The 22,056-nt window shown below is 39.3% G+C and overlaps 1 protein-coding gene and 1 pseudogene across 6 annotated transcripts in view; one reads left to right on the forward strand and one right to left on the reverse strand.

Annotated features, from left to right (window-relative positions):
- Positions 1 to 22,056, reverse strand: part of GABPB1 (GA binding protein transcription factor beta subunit 1) — a 67,862-nt gene that overhangs the window by 28,929 nt on the left and 16,877 nt on the right. For all 6 annotated transcript variants that reach the window (XM_005685788.3, XM_005685785.3, XM_013967147.2 and 3 more), the window contains exon 2: positions 3,367 to 3,474. In XM_005685788.3, the coding sequence (XP_005685845.1) occupies positions 3,367 to 3,474 (108 nt within the window). The remainder of the gene's footprint in view (positions 1 to 3,366; positions 3,475 to 22,056) is intronic.
- On the forward strand, positions 9,581 to 10,351 carry LOC106502548 (annotated as a pseudogene).

The following is a 22,056-nucleotide window of genomic DNA, read 5'->3' on the forward strand; positions in this document are numbered from 1 at the left end:
ACTTTGGTTCTGCCTGCTGAGCTTTACTTAAATAGAATCACATTTCATGTATTTCCCTGAGACTTGCCTTCTTTTGCTTAATAGCCTAAGATTCACCCATGTTGATGAATTTAAGTGTGGTTCACTAATTTTCTCTCCTTTGTAACTTTCTACCAAATGAATAAGCCACAATTAATTTAACCAATCTATTGCTGAACATTAAAATTTCCAGTTTTTTGTTACTATGAATAATGCTGCTACTAAAAATAGTCTTATACATGTCTCAAGTATATGAACAAGAGTTTCCTTTGGGAATGTTCTTTGAAGTTCAATAGCTATTCCTGAGGGCAGGTACATAGTCAGACTTACAAGGTACTGCCAAATTGTCTTCCAAAATGTTTGTATCAATATATGAATCTCCTCACCAATAGCTGGTACTGCCAGACTTCTTAATTTTGTTTTTGCTAATCTGGTGAATATGCAATAGTATTTCATGATTTTACTTTGCATTTGCCCAATTTTAATGTAGCTGAGCATCTTTTCATGTTTATTGATCATTTAAACTTTCGCTTTAGTAAAGCACCGTTATCAAGTCATTTGCCCTATCTCCTTTGTTATTACTGTCATGGGAATTTCTATGTATTATCGACATTAATTTTTCTTAAGTTTTTTTGTGTTTTTTCAAGGTTATTTTTTTGGGTTATTAGGTTATACTTCTAATGGAAGTATAACTGATTTACAGTATTATATTAGTTTCAGGTATATAGCATAGTGATTTAGTATTTCTAGATTATACTTCACTAAAAGTTATTATAAAATAATGGCTACAATTCCCTGATATACAATATATCTTTGCTGCATATCTATTTTATACATAGTAGTCTGTATCTCTTAATCCTATATCCTATTTTGTCCCTCCTGGCTTCTCTCTCCCCACTAGTTTGTTTTCGATATCAGTGAGTCCAGTTTCTATTTTGCTATATATATTTATAGACTCCACAAAAAAGTGGGATCATACTCTATTTGTCTTTCTCTAACTTACATTGCTACAGATGGCAGAATCTCATTCTCTTTTATAGCTGAGTAATATTCCACATCTTCTGTATCCATTTTTGTGTTGGTAGACACTCAGATTTCTTTTATATCTTGGCTATTATAAATAGCACTGCTACGAACACTAGGGTGCATGCAGCTCTTCAAACTGAGAGTTTTCATTTTTTCCAGATAAGATACCCAGGAGTGGAACTGCTAGATCACACTAGCAGTATGATACTAGTGGAACTGCTAGATAGTTCTATTTTTAATTCTTTGTGCAATCTCCACACCATTTTCCACAGTGACTGCACCAGTTTACTTCCCCAGCAACAGTGCACAAGAATTTCCTTTTCTCCACATTTTTGCCAACATTTATGTATAGATTTTTTTTGATGACAGCCATTCTAACAGGTGGGAGGTGATACCTCATTGGTGTTTCAAAGGCTTTTTTTTGTCTTGATGTACTACAGGATCACTATGATGTGACTAGATGTGTACTGATTGTTTTTATTGATCCTGCTGGAGATTGACTGGGTTACTTGAATCTGTGAGCTACCATCTTTCACCAGTCTTGGTAAATCTAAACCATCATCTTTTAAAAATAATTTCATCCCTATTCTTGCTCTCCCTGTAGATTTATGATCAGATAGACGCTAGGCCCTCTCACACACTGGCCTTCACGGCTCCTGACTTCGTTCATATCTTCTATTTCTCTCTGTGCTGCACTGTGGATGACTTTTATTTACCAATTTTCTCTTCAGCTGCTCCTCATCGGTTATTAAAATTTTATCTACAGTCCTTATAAGTCTGCTTAATGCTATCAGTTGTTCCAGTGGGTTATTATCCAAGTTGGTTTGTGTCCCTGTGTCTTCAATTATTTCTGACCATTCATTTTCTGTGGAATTTCATTTGTGGATATAAAGCCTGGGATGAAGTAGGTCCCTCCAGAAAGGATATTCATTTGCTCATGTCAGAAACCTGGGGAAATTTCTAGTCCAAAGACCACTTTAAATTCATTTTTCACTTCATGGTTTTGCAGAATATATAAGTATTTATGAGTTAAGGCCACAAATGTTTGACTCCAAATTCACATCAACAAAAATTTTCCTCTCTCCATTTGATACTGAGATCAGGCCAGTTGATTTGTCTTGCAGTATCCAACAACAGTGGCAAGGGCAGGCAGGAGGAAGGAAGGGGTGTTTCTGGTTTACCCTTACCATGAAGGTACATCTCTCTGGGATTCCAGTATTATGGGGAAAGGATCTCTATAAGACTTCTCTGTGTGAGCAGTCTCAGGTCTTCCTCTAAAGTCACCTATGCCAGGGAGGTGGGAAAACCAACAAGCAAATAAATGGACTGAGTCGGCAAATGTTCTAAGCGTGAAATTTCTCTGGCTCTGGCCTTCGCTTGGTTTTTCAGGTTGATAATCCCTGTCTAACTCATTGGTGCACTAACAATTTTCTTTTTAATATTCAGTCAAAACATCTTTATCTTTTAAAGACAGGTGCTGAAGTCTATGGATGAAACAAAATGGTTCCTGAAATTTACTTTAAAATAATACAAAAGAAAGAAAGTAAATGGGACTATAGAGAAAACAAGACTCATCTGATTTGATAATTTTTGAAGTGTATGCAGGGGTTATGTGTTTGAAATTTTCCATAATAAAAAAATTTGTTCTGAATAAAAAATGAAAAAGAACATGGAACAAATAAGCTAAAAACAACAAAATCAAAACTCTGGAATTTTTAGTTGTTACCAGTGGGAGAATTAATCCAGATTCTTAACCCTCTATACTACCAAGAACATCCCTTTTGATTTACCTGCAGAATTGAATAGTTATGGTTTTTATCTTCTTCACAATTGCCTTCTATAATTACTAAGAACTCCTTCCCATATCTTTCTTCCTTCTGGGTCATGTTTGTAATATTTTCACAAGTATCAATTGAAATGCAAACATTTTTACTTTTTAGAATCAATTATAACATTAACACCAAATTTGTTTTTTCAGAATTATAAATTCTACCTGTGCTATTTATAAGGCCTTTAAATTAAATCTCAAGCAGCTACCTTTTACATTCATCCTACATTACTGAAATCCATAATTTAAGGAAAAATCCATGGTTGGACAGAATACTTAGATAAGGTTGTCCAATATTTTTTTAAAAAGACTATATGAACCATTCTCCTTAAAAAGCTAGCTATAATTCTAAAACTGCAAACAAATTTGCAAAGAAAAAAATTACTTTTCACCATTTATAAACACAATACTGACTAAACTTTTAACTGGAAAAACAAAAGGTGAGAACAAGAAGAAATGGAAAAAAATCCCACAACATTAAAATCATTCTTTACCCAGTCTGTAGTAAAAGGAGCTCCATTAGCCATCAAAATACGAACTTCATCATCTTGACCTGCTCGTGCCGCTTCTAAAAGCTTCTTTCCCAAATCTACCAGGGACATCTAAACAAAACATAGATGAATTTAACATCTCCATTCATATATTATGACATGACTTCTTTCCCCTTTTATTTTTATTAATAAGTCATTTCTCAATTATCTCTTTAAAAGGTTGTGATATAGTTAATCTGAAACTACAGATCACACAAAAGTAATTTTTATTTGAACTTTGAAAGCAGATTTTTCTTTCTTATTAAATTTTCACCTAGGGTAATAAAATTAGTAAGCGTCTTTTAATTACATGGCTGCAGTCACCATCTGCAGTGAATTTGGAGCCCAAAAACAAACAAAAAAATAAAGTCTGACACTGTTTCCACTGTTTGCCCATCTATTTCCCATGAAGTGATGGGACCGGATGCCATAATCTTCGTTTTCTGAATGTTGAGCTTTAAGCCAACTTTTTCACTCTCCACTTTCACTTTCATCAAGAGGCTTTTTAGTTCTTCTTCACTTTCTGCCATAAGGGTAGTGTCATCTGCATAGCTGAGGTTATTGATATTTCTCCTGGCAATCTTGATTCCAGCTTGTGTTTCTTCCAGTCCAGCGTTTCTCATGATGTACTCTGCACATAAGTTAAATAAGCAGGGTGACAATATACAGCCTTGACGTACTCCTTTTCCTATTTGGAACCAGTCTGTTGTTCCATGTCCAGTTCTAAGTGTTGCTTCCTGACCTGAATACAGATTTCTCAAGAGGCAGGTCAGGTGGTCTGGTATTCCCATCTCTTTCACAATTTTCCACAGTTTATTCTGATCCACACAGTCAAAGGCTTTGGCATAGTCAATAAAGCAGAAATAGATGTTTTTCTGGAACTCTCTTGCTTTCTCCATGATCCAGCGGAGGTTGGCAATTTGATCTCTGGTTCCTCTGCCTTTTCTAAAACCAACTTGAACATCTAGAAGTTCACGGTTCATGTATTGCTAAAGCCTGGCTTGAAGAATTTTGAGCATTAAAAGACGCTTACTCCTTGGAAGAAAAGTTATGACCAACCTAGATAGCATATTCAAAAACAGAGACATTACTTTGCCAACAAAGGTCCGTCTAGTCAAGGCTATGGTTTTCCCAGTGGTCATGTATGGATGTGAGAGTTTGACTGTGAAGAAAGCTGAGCACCGAAGAATTGATGCTTTTGAACTGTGGTGTTGGAGAAGGCTCTTGAGGGTCCCTTGGACTGCAGGGAGATCCAACCAGTCCATTCTGAAGGAGATCAACCCTGGGATTTCTTTGGAGGGAATGATGCTAAAGCTGAAACTCCAGTACTTTGGCCACCTCATGAGAAGAGCTGACTCATTGGAAAAGACTCTGATGCTGGGAGGGGTCGGGGGTGGGAGGAGAAGGGGGCGACAGAGGATGAGATGGCTGGATGGCATCACTGACTCGATGGACGTGAGTCTGAGTGAACTCCGGGAGCTGGTGATGGACAGGGAGGCCTGGCGTGCTGCGATTCATGGAGTCGCAAAGAGTCGGACACAACTGAGCGACTGAACTGAACTGAACTGAATAAAATCAGTCTGAATTCTCTGAACATAGCTAGTAAAAAAAAAAAATAGAAGAGGTAAGAGGTAGAGAAAGCTTGTCTAGAATTTAAAACTAGCAACAAACTGTTTTCACGGGAGGAGTTGCAGCAATAAAATTATCTCACAAATATAAACATAAATAAATACACTACCCTCTTTAACTGGTAAAAATTTAAAATAAATCTATCATAATTTTCTTTTGTAACAGTAAGAGTGCTCAGAATTTGAAAATAAGTATTTTCAATCCTTGTACAGGCATTTGCATGTATGTTCTTTCAGAAAAGGCACAACTTATATTTAATGAAAATAAGGAAAAGAGAGTCTAACAGTATTATCAACAGAGTACGTGTCTCACTAAGCATCTATAAAGTAAGTAAGTATGCCCTGTACCTGAAATCCTGAATACAAGATATACAAGGTATCTGAAAAAAACTAATGTCACTGTCTAGGGAGTGGGTGGGTGTGTGTATTGTCTTGAATAAGAAATACTGAAATATCTGTTGGGGAAAGAGCATAACAGGAATACATAGGGAAAGAAAGATTTTAAAGTATCAGAAATGCTCGAATCCAAGGGAGAAGAAAGTTCCCAAATCCAGAAAGACTATTCAATGATGTTATATGTAACCACAGGAAAGGCAACAGGTAGAATTTGAAGGTTGTGTGGAAGGGAAGATAGACAACACCTTAAATTTACACAAGAAAGATGACTGGCGTATGAATTTGTCTCAAAAAGTGAATACTATTTGAGTAGAGGGGAAATAAATTATAAGAGAGGAGTGTCAGGCTGATTAGTGTATCCCAATCTGCTATGAACAAGTATTATCTAGGAAGAGGGGAAAGGCGTATGTGTGTGAGAAGGATGCCGACAGAGCTCAGCGAGGTTATTTATACCAGAAAGGAACAGAATGCATCACATAGAGGTGTTAGGAAATCTAAAAGGGCTGATTAAAAAATGTCCCCAAAAGAACATGTTTGTGCTTAAATTATTCTATTTTTTAGTAGATTTCATAACGTAGAAATACCAAACAGAAAGAGAGTAACCAGGAATAGATGTTAATCCTGGGAGGTTCACACAATGACTAGGCGAGATGCTTATGTCCAAAACAGACATTTGTCACTAGACAGGAAAGAATTTCTTATAGCTGTTCAATTTGTAAGAATACAAATAATTCATAAAATAACCTATGTGAAAAATAAGAAAAACAACCCTATGCTCCTGTGGATTTTATGCGGGGGGTTTTATACGACTTTTTGTGACACAACATCTTCACTCTTGAATTTCTGATTCTTTTCTTTTTCCTCCCATTCTCTTATTCACACCTTGCTGTAGTCACCAGAACCCAAAATATTCCATTATCTCACTAAAAATACAAAAATCAAAAGAGGTTATTGCTCTTCAATGAAGAATTTTTCCTAGGGAATATGTACCAGCTGGATGTGAATTAACAACATATTCACTAGGCAAAGAATCTACAATAATTATGTCCTACACTAAAGGCAGGATAAGGTAAAAAAGAAAGGCCCCTGTTCTACAGAAGCACAGCAAAATCTAAACTGGCCATACTAACAAAGACAGTAATGGATGACCAAAATTTCATATTAACCTGCTTTTACAATGAAATAAGTCTTTCCCCCAAATATGCATTTTAAAATATGTCTTCAGTTCAGTTCAGTCGCTCAGCCGTGTCCGACTCTTTGTGATCCCATGAATCACAGCACGCCAGGCCTCCCTGTCTATCACCAACTCCCGGAGTTCACTCAAACTCATGTCCATCGAGTCGGTGATGCCATCCAGCCATCTCATCCTCTGTCGTCCCCTTCTTACATAGTAATAAATCAATTTGCATTCATTCAGCACACATACTGCCTGATGGATCCTTTGGATATACGGAGGCATTTTAGGGATAACTTGGGAGGAAGGAAGGGATGAATATTAACCTTCATTTAAAGGGCAAGTGTCAGGGATACTAGAGGTATAGCAATGCAGGGAACAATCCAGTATGGCAAAGAACTGTCACATACTGGCTGACTTTCAAAGGTCCCACTGAATATATCTAAAATGAGAAATAACTAATAAGTAAACAAAATGTATTTTCCCACAGTATTAATGTATCCCAAATTTTCTAGAATGCAACAATTCATTTCTTTCATTCAGAACTTAAAGAGTTTTTCACCATTTTGGAAAATGATGTCACCAATGCCAATACCACTTGGGTACCTGAATCGCCAATATAATACTATACTGTAAGCAGCTTTCACAGTTAGTACATTCATAGTGATTCTATGTACAGGTACAAGCATTTCACTACCGTCTGCTTCATCTAGTGTAATCTGCTCCAGTACTTACATACTGAAATACACTTATTATTATAAACTGCTTTCCTTCTACTTCCCTTTATATTGAAATTAGGGAAATACAATGATTTTTAAGTTGTACAGATAATATTAACTATAGCTTTCATTTCAAGCTAGGAGAGTGGGCAAAACAAAATATTTATTATAAAAGCAAAACTAATGAATATAATAAGATTGAAAAATCAACGGAAGAACATACATGTGAAATCGAGTAAGACCAAAGTCAAAGATGCTCTAATTTTCTTGTCAAGATAGTAAAAGTTAAGATGACAAAGCTAACAAAATATAGCAATTTCACTCCTACTTCTCACCAGACAGGAACCATGAACACCACAGTAGAATTAATCCGACCCTTAGAGGAGCTCAATTTTGTTAGGACAACAAAATTGACCAAGGGGACCATAGCTCCACATCAAGCCATCAGTTTACTTACTTCATTATCTATGTATGAAATCCTCAAGAGATAGAGTTATATTTATATAAAATCACCTAAAGACTTAGCAGAAAAGACTGCTTTTTTGCTTTGGCAAACTGGCAAATATCTTTCCCACAAGCAAATGGAGAAGCCTAATTCAATAAATTTTAATGAAGGTTTAAAATATTTACTGAAAATATATTACGTGTATGGTACTGAATGCCATTTAGTTTAAAGCTCTCTTCTTCTTGAGAAGAAAACAAAACAAAACCCACTGCAAAAAATTCCCTCTTGACTTTCTTTACTATTTCTAAAACAGCTTATCATAATCTGATATAAGCCATTTTTAAAATCCAGTTAAAATGTATGTTAATAAGATCTATAGAGGAACTTCAAAATGTCTATAAACTGGCTACTACTACTACTACGTCGCTTCAGTCGTGTCCGACTCTGTGCAACCCCAGAGACGGCAGCCCACCAGGCTCCCCCGTCCCTGGGATTCTCCAGGCAAGAACACTGGAGTGGATAAACTGGCTACTTTTGCTCAAAAGTACCTGCTGAGAGGGCCATCTAGTGGTAACAGAAATTACTACCAGTAATTAATTTGAAAAAAGTCTTTTTTGTTTTAAATTTCTGTAATTCATAGTTCAGCAGTAGCCACAGGACTGGAAAAGGTCAGTTTCCATTCCAAACCCAAAGAAAGGCAATGTCAAAGAATATTCAAACTACCATACAATTGCACTCATCTCACACGCTAGCAAAGTAACGCTCAAAATTCTACAAGCTAGACTTCAACAAGTATGTGAACCAAGAACTTCCAGATGTTCAAGCTGGATTTATAAAAGGCACAGGAACTAGAGATCAGATTGCCAACATCCACTTGATCATAGAAAAAGCAAGAGAATTTCAAAAAAACATCTATTTCTGCTTCATTGACTACACTAAAGCCTTTGACTGTAAGTATCACAACAAACTGGAATATTCTTCAAGAGACAGGAATGTCAGACCACCTTACCTGCCACCTGAGAAGTCTGTATACAGGTCAAGAAATAACAGAACCAGACATGGAATAAGAGACTGGTTCCAAATTGGGAAAGGAGTACGCCGAGGCTGTATACTGTCACCCTGCTTATTTAACTTATATGCAGGGTACATCATGTGAAATGCCAAGGTGAATGAAGCACAAGCTGGAATCAAGATTGCAGAGAGAAATACCAATAACTTCAGATATGCAGATGACACCACCTTTACAGCAGAAAGCAAACAGGAACTAAAGAGCCTCTTGATGAAAGTGAAAGAGGAGAGTGAAAAAGCTGACTTAAAACTCAACAATCAAAAAACGAAGATCACAGCATCTGGTCCCATTACTTCACGGCAAACAGATGGGGAAATAATGGAAACTGTGACAGACAATTTTCCTGGCCTCCAAAATCACTGCAGATTGTGACTGCAGCCATGAAATTAAAAGATGCTTGCTCCTTGGAGGAAAAGCTATGAACAACCTAGACAGGATAGTAAAAATATGAGACATTACTTTGCCAACAAAGGTCCATCTAGTCAAAGCTATGGTTTTTCCAGTTGTCATGTATGAATGTGAGAGGTGGACCATCAAGAAAGCTGAGCACTGAAGAATTCATGCTTTTGAACTGTGATGTGGAGAAGACTCTTAAGAGCCCCTTGGACTGCAAGGAGATCAAACCAGTCCATCCTAAAGGAAATCAGTCCTGCATATTCATTGGAAGGACTGATGCTGAAGCTGAAACTCCAATACTCTGGCCACCTGATGCGAAGAACTGACTCATCTCAAAAGCCCCTGATGCTGGGAAAGATTGAAGGCAGGAGGAGAAGGGCACAACAGAGGATGAGATGGTAGCATGTTACCACTGACTCAACCAACATGCGTTTGAGTAGGCTCCAGGAGTTAGTGATGGACAGAGAAACCTGGCATGCTGTGTAGTCCATGGGGTCGCAAAGAGTCAGACACAACTGAGCAACTGAACTTAACAGAGTTCTTACAGAGAGTAGAGGTGCTGCTATGGCTTTCAGTGGGGCCAGCGTGACTGCTGCGGGCTCAGCAAATGAGGCTCCCCAAATTCCAGACAACGCTGGGAGCCTGGCTTCAGGGTGTCTACCGCTTTGGCACTGACAGGAATGACGTCCAGAGGAACTTGATTCTCAATTTGGGACTCTGCTGCAAGAGTGCGGCTGGCCAGAAATTTGAGTGACATTGACCTAATGGCACCTCACCCTGGGGTCTAGCTGTGAAGACACACAGAACCCCTGTGCTGTACTCGATCCTTCCAAAACCAGCCTCCAATCCATGACCATCTCAAGACTTGCCCTGCTGGTGGCTGAGCTTGACTCAGATGGCGCCTCCCCTTCCCTGCCTGACTCCCTTCTTTGCTGAGTCCACTCAGGACACCCTTCTCTGGTCGGCATGCAGGCTTCAGCTAAAGTGTTGTCTTCTGTTCTGTAAAATGCTGTACGTAGATCCTAAGTTTCTGCAGGGGATGACCCTTGCTCCTATCCTGAGGAATAATCTAATGGTATTTTAACAAATAAAGCATGTACACAAAAAAAGAAGAGACCCTGATGCTGGGAAAGACTGAAGGCAGGAGGAGAAGGGTGTGACAGAGGATGAGATGGCTGGATGGCATCACCGACTCAATGGACATTGAGTTTGAGCAAGCTCCAGGAGTTGGTGATGGCCAGGGAAGCCCAGAGTGCTGCAATCCATGGGGTCACAAAGAGGCGGAAACCACTGAGTGACTGAACTGAACTGAATTCATAGTTCAAAAAGCTACTGTGAGAATGACAGCATTTACTGGACATGAAAACTCTCTATAAAACAAGTATTAGTTCCATGTGAACTGTTATTAACACTCAAAAAAGAAAACGAATTAAAACACTTAGAAAATGTAAGCCTACTATAATATACTTAATAAACTTTGTCTCACTCAAAATTTTAGAATAAAATGTGTAATATCTCCCCGATGCTCAATGAGTACAATTATAAACCCAATAAAATTCTTCTAGTTTTTCATCAATAAATTTAACACTATGTGTACATCTAAAGCTTTTTAAATTTTCACACTTTGACCTGGTGATTCCACTCATAGAAATCACAAGAAAACTATTTGAAATATCAATGTATATATAGTAGTGTTATTTAAAACTGGAAAACACTGAAATGCCTTACTACAAATAGTTAAATTAATATATATCATAAAGGAATATTGTAGTCTTTATAGTTTTTTACTTTTTTATGGATAATTTTGAGCATATGTAAAAATAGACACAATAGTGTAATAAAAATCCACACAACCACCACAGAGCTTAAATACAGATTTTGCCCAGCCCATTTCCCACCCACACTCATAAATACAAGATACTGTAATAGAGGGAAATGAGTCTGCCTCTCTACTGGATCTCTTTCCTCCGCCTTAACCTCTGTGCTCCTTTGCTCTGCTACAGGTTAAGAATATTGCCTAGAGGGACCTCCACGGCAGTGCAGCGGTAGGACTTAGGACTCTGCACCTCCTCTGCAAGTGGCGTGGGTTCGATCCCTGGTCAGGGAACGAAGGTCCCACATGCCTTACAACGTAGCAAAAAAAGAAAAATGCACAGGATAGCCCATTCTCAAGGCTCTGACCCTTTCAAGGGTAACAGTTTTCTGTTCAAATAGAGACCAAAACCTACAGAATATATTAATAGCTCTTGTCCTCACCTTTGGGCATCTATACACAACATTCTACTGTAGTGTTGTAGGTCAATTATACCTCAAAAATAAACTCAAGGAAACAGATTTGTTGTAACTGGAGGTAAGGGGTGAGGAGAAGGGGATTGGATGAAAATAATCAAAAGGTACAAACTTCCAGTTATAAGAAGTTATAAGTAAGTACTGGGGTGTAATGTGCAACATGATTAATATAATTAAAAAACACCGCAGCGTGTGTGCTTAGTCACTCGGATGTGTCCAACTCTTGCAATCCGATAAGATTGCAGCCATCAGGCTCTTCTGTCCATGAGATTCTGCAGGCAAGAATATTGGAGTGGGTTGCCATTTCCTTCTCCAACACTGCTGTATGTTATATATAAAAGTTGTGAAGGAATAAATCCTAAGAGGTCTCACCACAAAATTTTGTATCTCTATGAGATGGTGGACGTTCACTAAAGTTTACTGTGGTAATCACTTCATGATGTATATAGGTCAAATCATTATGCTGTATACCTTAAAATATATATAATGCAGTATATCAATTATATCTTAATAAAACTGGAAAAAATAAATATATATATAAACATGTATATGTTTAAATATATATATGGCATTCTTTTAGAAAAACTGCATGCAATGAATTTTCCATTATGAGACTAGATAGACTTTTCTTCTAAAAACTATAGGAAGATATAGCCTTAGTCCTTGTAAGACTTCACAAACTGATTTGGGGATGAAACATCCATAGATTCTATTTTGGACTCTACTTCATCTTTGCAACTCACTGTCCCTTTACCTCATTCAACTACTAGTCTTTTTTAAATCACATGTATTTATACCAGAAAGAGACTGAGGCTTGAAAATGAGTATGAGCATAGAATGGAGATAAGGCTAGAACTCTATTAGACCTGGACCAGTACACAGTTTTGAATTAACCAGGAAAGCGTAACATACCTGTTTACTATAAGGTGGAACCAACCAACTGCTGGCTGTTGTAAGGCACAAGAGTGAAGCATCAACATCCAACAATAAGAATGCATACACTTTGATCTTTTCTTTCCAAGATTTCTATTTCCTTCCTTCCTCTCCACTACCTCTACTCCTATACACTCATAGCTTCATACTTGAAACATCACAATAGCCTCTTAGCTGACCTAACTCTGGTTTCTCCATCCTGCTGCCAGGCAATCTCCCTAAAATACAATTTCATTCAATTGAAATATTTCTATATTTGAGTCTCTGGGGGGCTTCCGCCAATACAGGAGACACAAGAGACTCGGGTTCCATCCCTGAGTTGGGATGATCCCCTGGAGTTAGCAAATGGCAACACGTTACAGGATTCTTGCCTGGAAAATGCCATGGGCAAGGAAGTCTAGCAGGCTACAGTCCATGGGGTTGCAAAGAGTCGGATACAACTTAGCGACTACACACACAAACGTATGTGAGTCTCTACCTTCAAAGAATTCATCATCTAGTAGAAAAGACATACATTTCATGACCTCTTTCTCTAAAATTCTCATCAGCACAATCATTTTGAAGAACAATTCATCAGTATCTAGTCAAGCTGAAGAAGCACCTACCCACTGAGTCAGGGATTCCACTGCTAGGAAGCTAGGCTATTTCCTTGTATACTCTACAGCATGTGTACAAAGAGAGCAACCTGTATGAGAACGTGTATAGAAATACTTTTTGTAATAAAAAAAAGAAAAGAAACTACAAGTGATTTAAGTATCAACAGAAAAATATTTTAAAAGTTTTTATTACAAAAATTTTCAAATATGGAAAAGTATATGTATATATGTGTGTGTGTGTATGTACACAAACACACCTACACATATGCCCATCACCCACCTTCTAAATTAAAAGTTGGCCATCTTGCTTCATCCTGCTCCCTTCTAAAAACATGTGTACTTTAAAGCTGACAAACTCTACATTGTTGTTACAATGTTGTTAGAGGTTGTTACACCTCTAAATTAGTTTTGGTGGTGGTTTAGTTCTTAAGTTGTGTCCAACTCTTGGAGATCCCATGGACTGTAGCCTGCCAGACTCCTCTGTCCATGGGATGGATTTTCCAGGCAAGAATACTGGTGCGGGCTGCCATTTCCTTCTCCAAAATTGGTTTTATTCTAAGTAAATTCATGCATCCCCATGTTCACTGCAGCATTATTTACAACAGCTGGGACATGGAAGCAAACTAAATATCCATCAACAGAAAAGAAAACGATATTGTGTATGTGTCAAGTTTTAACATATTAGTTCAAGACCATCCAGAACTCTGTGGATTTGCTTTGGCTCCATGTGAACATTCAATTACCAATGAATATTCTGACTAACACTTTTACCATCCATTAATGATCCTGGCCCAAGTCAATTATTCCGTTACAGGTTGTAACAAATTGTGATTTCCAATTCTATAAGTCTTTCTATATTTATTATCTGACATTCCTCATTAACTATAATATAGTTTCTACTAAAAAGGCAGTTCAAATGTTCAATGATTTTCAGAGTAAGTTCAGTTCAGTTCAGTTCAGTCACTCAGTAGTGTCCGACTCTTTGCACTTTGTCCCATGAATCGCAGCACGCCAGGCCTCCCTGTCCATCACCATCTCCTGGAGTTCACTCAGACTCACGTCCATCGAGTCCGTGATGCCATCCAGTCATCTCATCCTCTGTTGTCCCCTTCTCCTCCTGCCCCCAATCCCTCCCAGCATCAGAGTCTTTTCCAATGAGTCAGCTCTTCTCATGAGGTGGCCAAAGTACTGCAGCTTCAGCTTTAGCATCATTCCTTCCAAAGAAATCCCAGGGCTGATCTCCTTCAGAATGGACTGGTTGGATCTCCTTGCAGTCCAAGGGACTCGCAAGAGTCTTCTCCAACACCACAGTTCAAAAGCATCAATTCTTCGGCGCTCAGCCTTCTTCACAATCCAACTCTCACATCCATACATGACCACTGGAAAAACTATAGCCTTGACTAGACGGACCTTTGTTGACAAAGTAATGTCTCTGCTTTTGAATATACTCTAGGTTGGTCATAACTTTCCTTCCAAGGAGTAAGCGTCTTTTAATTTCATGGCTGCAGTCACCATCTGCAGTGATTTTGGAGCCCAAAAAAATAAAGTCTGACACTGTTTCCACTGTTTGCCCATCTATTTCCCATGAAGTGATGGGACCAGATGCCATGATCTTCGTTTTCTGAATGTTGAGCTTTAAGCCAACTTTTTCACTCTCTTCTTTCACTTTCATCAAGAGGCTTTTTAGTTCTTCACTTTCTGCCATAAGGGTGGTGTCATCTGCATATCTGAGGTTATTGATATTTCTCCCGGAAATCTTGGTTCCAGCTTGTGTTTCTTCCAGTCCAGCGTTTCTCATGATGTACTCTGCATGTAAGTTAAATAAGCAGGGTGACAATATACAGCCTTGATGTACTCCTTTTCCTATTTGGAACCAGTCTGTTGTTCCATGTCCAGTTCTAACTGTTGCTTCCTGACCTGCATACAGATTTCTCAAGCGGCAGGTCAGGTGGTCTGGTATTCCCATCTCTTTCACAATTTTCTACAGTTTATTGTGATCCACACAGTCAAAGGCTTTGGCATAGTCAATAAAGCAGAAATAGATGTTTTTCTGGAACTCTGCTTTCTCCATGATCCAGCGGATGTTGGCAATTTGATCTCTGGTTCCTCTGCCTTTTCTACAACCAGCTTGAACATCAGGGAGTTCACAGTTCACGTATTGCTGAAGCCTGGCTTGGAGAATTTTGAGCATTACTTTACTAGCATGTGAGATGAGTGCAATTGTGCGGTAGTTTGAGCATTCTTTGGCATTGCCTAGGGAGAGCCTAGCAATTAATTAATCAATCAACCAGTTAAAGTAGTAGTGATAACTGCTTTGAAGAAAATATAAGGCAGGGTAAGAAAATGGAGAGTACTGGATTAGGGACAGAGAACTGCCATTTAAGAAAAGTCTAAGGACAGGCCTCCTTGAGGAGGTGACATGTGAGTAGAGACACAAATGAAGGAAGAGGCAAAGCAAGGAAGGATCCCAGAGAAAAGCACCATGATGGATATAACGATCTTTTAGCTGCTCAACATCTAGGGAATTCTCCTCATCAGTCTTGAAAGGCAGAAACCTCCACCTATTACTGAAGCAAGATAACTGCTTTCCCAGCTTTCCTTGCAACTGGGATACAGTCATATGATCTCCTCTCCAAAAGAGGAGTATCTAAGCTGGAATTTAACTTAGATGATAGTGCCATTAAAAAGGCAGGAAGTACATAGAATCCATTATGACAAGAGCGACAGCAGATTCCAATGACAGTAACAATAGCAGTTTCTTTCTGTGATGTAGTCCTTTCCTATAAAATTCACCAGAGGTGGTTTCTGGTGCTTAAAGCCAAGAATTCTGACTGTTCCTGATGATCCAGAGAAAGGCCAAGCACTGGGTTGGCCAAAAAGTTCGCTTGAGTTTTTCTATAAGATGTTACATGAAAGCCCAAATGAACTTTTTAGCCAACCCAATATAAGAGCCCTGAGATAAAAGTAGAAGAGTAGGATATGCAATCACAAAGGTGTGAATGGGCCACTTCATGTAGGGCCTTATAGGCACTACTAAGGAGTCTGAATCGTATTCAGTTTACTAGGAAGATGTTAGAATGTTTTAAACTTAAGGGTTGTGATGTGATTGAATTAGTTTTTTAAAAAACTACATATGTACAGATGTGAGAGTTGGACCATAAAGAAGGCTGACAGTCAAAGAATTCGAACTGCGGAGCTGGAGAAGACTCCTGAGAGACCCTTGGAGAACAAGGAGGTGAAACCAGTCAATCCTAATGGAAATCAACCCTGGATATTCATTGAAAGGATTGATGCTGAAGCTCCAACACTTTGGCCACCTGACTGATGCAAAGGCCCAACTCACTGGAAAAGACACTGATGGCTGGGAAAGACAGGGCAGGAGGAGAAGGGGTCAACAGAGGAGGAGATGGTTGGATGGCATCATCAACTCAATGCACATGAGTCTGAGCAAACTCCAGGAGATAGTGAAGGACAGGGAAGCCTGGCGCGTTGCAGTCCATGGGGTCACAAAGAGACACGGCTGAGTGACTGAACAACAACAACTCATGTTATTATGTGGGAAATACATAGAAGGTGGGAAGAACTGAGACAGGAATACTAGCTATGAAAATATTTCAGGCTGGTAGTGCTGTGTGCTAGGATGATACCTGTGTGATCATTTGGACATTGCTACCTTTAAGTACTATCTGCTGCTGCTGCTAAGTCGCTTCAGTCGTGTCTGACTCTGTGCGACCCCAAAGACAGCAGCCTACCAGGCTCCCCTGTCCCTGGGATTCTGCAGGCAAGAACACTGGAGTGGGTTGCCATTGCCTTCTCCAATGCATGAAAGTGAAAAGTGAAAGTGAAGTCACTCAGTCATATCCGACTCTTAGCGACCCATGGACTGCAGCCCACCAGGCTCCTCCGTTCATTGGATTTTCCAGGCAAGAGGACTGGAGTGGGGTGCCATCGCCTTCTTTGTAAGTACTATCTGCTGCTGCTGCTGCTGCTGCTAAGTTGCTTCAGTAGTGTCTGACTCTTAGCGACCCCATGGAAAGCAGCCTTCCAGGCTCCCCCATCCCTGGGATTCTCCAGGCAAGAGGACTGGAGTGGGGTGCCACTGCCTTCTCCGTAAGTACTATCTACCTAGGTTTAAATCTAGCATCTTATTGTATGCTTTCCACTGTTCTCTGTTCAGTTTCTGTTCTTTCTCATCTTCTTTCAGATTGATTGTTTAAAAAAAAAAAATCTATTTCATCTACTGATTTGGAAGTTATATCCTCTTTCTTTAGTGGTTCCCTAGATATCATACCATGTATTAAAGTCTAAAGTTAATCAAAATCTTTAGTTCCCCCTTTCCCCAAAACCCACAGAGTTTAGAAGATCCAACCAACACATCAATCAAACACAATGTGTGGACTCTGTTTGGATTCAGTCTGAGGAAACTAAATGTAAATTTTTAGAAGTCACTTTTTTTTGGGCACTACCTGCATATCATTAATGATAGATACTTGTCACTATACATTTTTCCAAATCCATAGAATGCACAACACCAAGAATGAACCATAATGTAAACTATGGACTATGATGTGTTAACGCAGGTTCAATTGTAACAGTGTACTACTGCTCTGCTGGGGGATACTGGCAATGGCGGAGGTTATACATGTATGGGGAAAGATGGTGTGTAAGAAACCTTTCTATTTGCCCCTCAATTTTGCTGTGCAGCTAAAACTGCCCTAAATTTAAAATACATTAAAAAGATCATTTGGAGATTTGAAACACTGCTTAAATGTGTATTGATATTAAGAAAGCTTAAATGTGTATTAAGATATTACTATTGATAGTAAGAAACTGTTTGTCTGGATCTGACAATGATATTTACTTTAAGTTTATAACATTTTAGGATTGAAAACAATATATTTATAGATTAAATGATATGATACTTGAAATTTGTTATTAATTAATTGAGGGATGTATGTGGAACCAGATTAGCCATGAGTTGATCACTGGTGAAGTTAGGTAATGAATATGTGGGGTTCACCATACCCTTTCCTTTCCTTTTATATATTTAAAGTTTACCACATTTTTTTTTAATTTACCCTCCTTCTAGACAAAGGACCCCAGAATCTAGAATCCCATTCATTTCTGTTCTGCTATTGTCTTGTTTTTAAATCCATTAGATAATTTGTACTGTTCTATACAGTCCTTATTCCTTCTCATTTTCTAAATATACATCACTTTATTTTTCAGCCCTTCATACCTTCTATTTTGACCTTGGGGGATTCATCTGCTGCTGCTGCTGCTGCTAAGTCACTTCAGTCGTGTCCGACTGTGTGTGACCCCAGAGACGGCAGCCCACCAGGCTCCCCCATCCCTGGGATTCTCCAGGCAAGAAGACTGGAGTGGGTTGCCATTTCCTTCTCCAATGCAGGAAAGTGAAAAGTGAAAGTGAAGTCGCTCAGTCATGTCCAACTCCTAGTGGCCCCATTGACTGCAGCCTACCAGGCTCCTCTGTCCCTGGGAGTTTCCAGGCAAGAGTACCGGAGTGAGATGACATTGCCTTCTCCGGGGTTCATTCTACCTGACGTATATGCTTTAGGACTACACTAATGAGGTGCATGTAACCATTTAAATTAATGAAAACTGTAGTTCCTCAATCACACTAGCCACATTTCAAGAGTTCATCAGTCCTATGTAACTTATAACTACAATACTGAACAGCACAAAGAATATTTCTATCATCACAAAAACTTCTACTGAATGAAGCTGGTTTAAATTATCTTTAATCAACGTTGATAACAATCTGTTTTTGTTTAAAATATCTTTATTTCCACCATCATTCTTCAAAGATATTTTCACTGGGCATAAAATTCTAGGTTGACAGGCTTTTTCCTTTTTTTATTTCGTATTGCAGATATTTCACTATCTTTTGATTTATATTGTTGAGAAGTCATCTGTTAGCCTAATTCTTGCTACTTCAATGGTTATCTTTTCCTGCAGCTACTTTTAAAATTTTTCTTAATGTCATTGGTTTTCTGCAGTTTCATTATGTGTGAATTCAAGATGGCAGTGCAGAAGGACGCATGCTCATCTTCTGCAAGAACTCCAAAATTACAACTCTCTACTGAACAACCATCAAAAGGAGAATGTTGGATCCCACCAAAAACAGATATCCCATATCCAAAGGCACAGGAGAAGCCCCAGGAGGACAGCAGGAGGGGCAAAATCACATTTACAATCAAACCCCACACCCGCCAGAGACGCTCGGAGGGCTCAAACAAACCTAGTGCGCACCAGGGCTCAGAGACCCCAGAGAATGAGCCAGAGCTGCGTGTGAGCATCTCCTGTGGAGGTATGGGTCAGCAGTGGCCTGCCACAGGGGCAGGGGCTCTGGGTGCAGCAGACCTGGGTATGGCGTAAGCCCTCTTGGAAGAGGTCACTATTAACCCCACCACAGAGATGCCAGAACTTACATAGGACTGACGAAACAGACTCTTGAAGGGCACAAACAAAACCTTGTGCACACCAGGACCCAGGAGAAAGGAGCAGCGACCCCACAAGAGACTGACCCAGACTTGCCCATGAGTGTCCAGGAGTCTCCAGAGGAGGCATGGGTCAGCATGGGTGGGAGGCACTGAGTGCATGCATGGGATCTTTTGAAGGAGGCTGCCATTATCTTCATTACCTCAACCATAGTTTGGTCTCAGGACAAACAGGGAGGGAACACAGCCCCTCTCATCAACAGAAAATTAAAGATTTACTGAGCATGGCCATCAAAGCAAGACCCAGATTCCCCCACAGCCTGTCCCTCCCTTCAGAATGCTTCCACAAGCCTCTTATCCTTATCCATCAGAGGGCAGAGAGAAAGAAAACCACAATCACAGAAAACTACTCAAACTGATACATGGACCACAGCCTCGTCTAACTCAATGAAACTAGGAGCCATGCCGTGTAGGTCCACCCAAGACAGACAGGTCATGGTGGAGAGTTCTGACGAAATGTGGTCCACTGGAGAAGGGCATGGCAAACCACTTCAGTAATCTTACCTTGAGAAGCCCATGAACAGTAAGAAAAGACAAAAAGATAGGACACTGAAAGATGAAATCCCGAGTGCAGTAGGTGCCCAATATGCCATTGGAGACAAGTGGAGAAATAATTCCAGAAATGAAGAGATGGAGCCAAAGCAAAAACAACACCCAGTTGTGGATGTGACTGGGGATGGAAGTAAAGTCCGATGCTGTAAAGAACAGTATTGCATAGGAATCTGGAATCTTGGGTCCCTGAATCAAGGTAAACTAGGAGTGGTCAAAAGGAGATGGCAAGAGTGAACATCGACATTTTAGGAATCAGTGAAATAAAATGGACTGGAATGGGTGAATTTAACTCAGATGACCATTATATCTACTACTGCAGGCAAGAATCCCTTAGAAGAAATGGAGTAGCCATAGTCAACAAGAGTCTGAAATGCAGTACTTGGATGCAATCTCAAAAACAACAGAATGATCTCTGTTCATTTCCAACGCAAACCATTCAACATCACAGTAATCCAAGTCTATGTCCCAACCAGTAATGCTCAAGAAGCTAAAGTTGAATAGTACTATGAAGAGCTACAAGACCTTCTAGAACGAACACTCTAAAAAAGATGTCCTTTTCTCTACAGGGGACTGGAATGCAAAAGCAGGAAGTCAAGAGATACCTGGATTAACAGGCAAATTGGGTCTTGGAATACAAAATGAAGCAGTGCAAAGGCAAACAGTTTTGTCAAGAGAACACACTGGTCATAGCAAACACTCTCTTCCAACAACACAAGAGAAGACTCTACACATGGACATCACCAGATGGTCAGTACCAAAATCAGACTGATTATATTCTTTGCAGCCAAAAATGGAAAAGCTCTATACAGTCAGCAAAAACAAGACCAGAAGCTGACTGTGGCTCAGATCATTAACTCCTTATTGCCAAATTCAGACTGAAATTGAAGAAAAGTAGGGAAAACCAACAGATCATTCAGGTATGACCTAAATCAAATCCCTTACGATTATACAGTGGAAGGGATAAATAGATTCAAGGGATTAGCTCTAATAGAGTGCCTGAAGAACTATGGATGGACACTGATAGTGTCCAGATCCTGGACACTGTACACGGACACTGTACAGGAGGCAGTGATCAAGGGTATCCCCAAGAAAAACAAATGCAAAAAGATAAAATGGTTGTCTGAGGAGGTCTTACCAACAGCTGAGAAAAGAAGAGAAGGTAAAGGCAAAGGAGGTAAGGAAAGATATACCCATCTAAATGCAGAGTTCCAAAGAATAGCAAGGAGAGATAAGAAAGCCTTCTTCAGTGATCAGTGCAAAGAAATAGAGGAAAACAATAGAATGGGGAAAAAAAAAAATAGAGATGTCTTCAAGAAAATTAGAGATACCAAAGGAACATTTCATGCAAAGATGCACACAATGAAGGACAGAAATGGTATGAACCTAACAGAAAATATTAAGAAGAGGTGGCAAGAATACACAGAAGAATTGTACAAAAAAGATCTTCATGACCCAGATAACCACGATGGTGTGACCACTCACCTAGAGCCAGATATCCTGGAACGCGGTCAAGTGGGCCTTAGGAAGTATCTACAAACAAAGCTAGTGGAGGTGATGGAATTCCAGTTAGGCTATTTCAAATCCTGAAAGATGATGCTGTGAAAGTGCTGCACTCAATATGCCAGCAAATTTAAAAAACTCAGCTGTGCCCACAGGACTGAAAAGGTCAGTTTTCATTCCAATTCCAAAGAAAGACAATGCCAAAGAATGTTCAGCTACCACAGAATTGCACTCATCTCACATGCTAGCAAAGTAATGCTCAAAATTCTCCAACCTGCCTTCAACTTCCAGCAATGTTCAAGGTGGATTTAGAAAAGTTAGCGGAATCAGAGATCAAATTGTCAATATCCTTTGGATCATAGAAAAAGCAAGAGAGTTCCAGAAAATCATCTACTTCTGCTTTACTGACTATGCCAAAGCCTTTGACTGTGTGGAT

Source organism: Capra hircus, chromosome 10 (genome assembly GCF_001704415.2).
Source record: "Capra hircus breed San Clemente chromosome 10, ASM170441v1, whole genome shotgun sequence".
NCBI classification, from domain to species: domain Eukaryota; kingdom Metazoa; phylum Chordata; class Mammalia; order Artiodactyla; family Bovidae; genus Capra; species Capra hircus.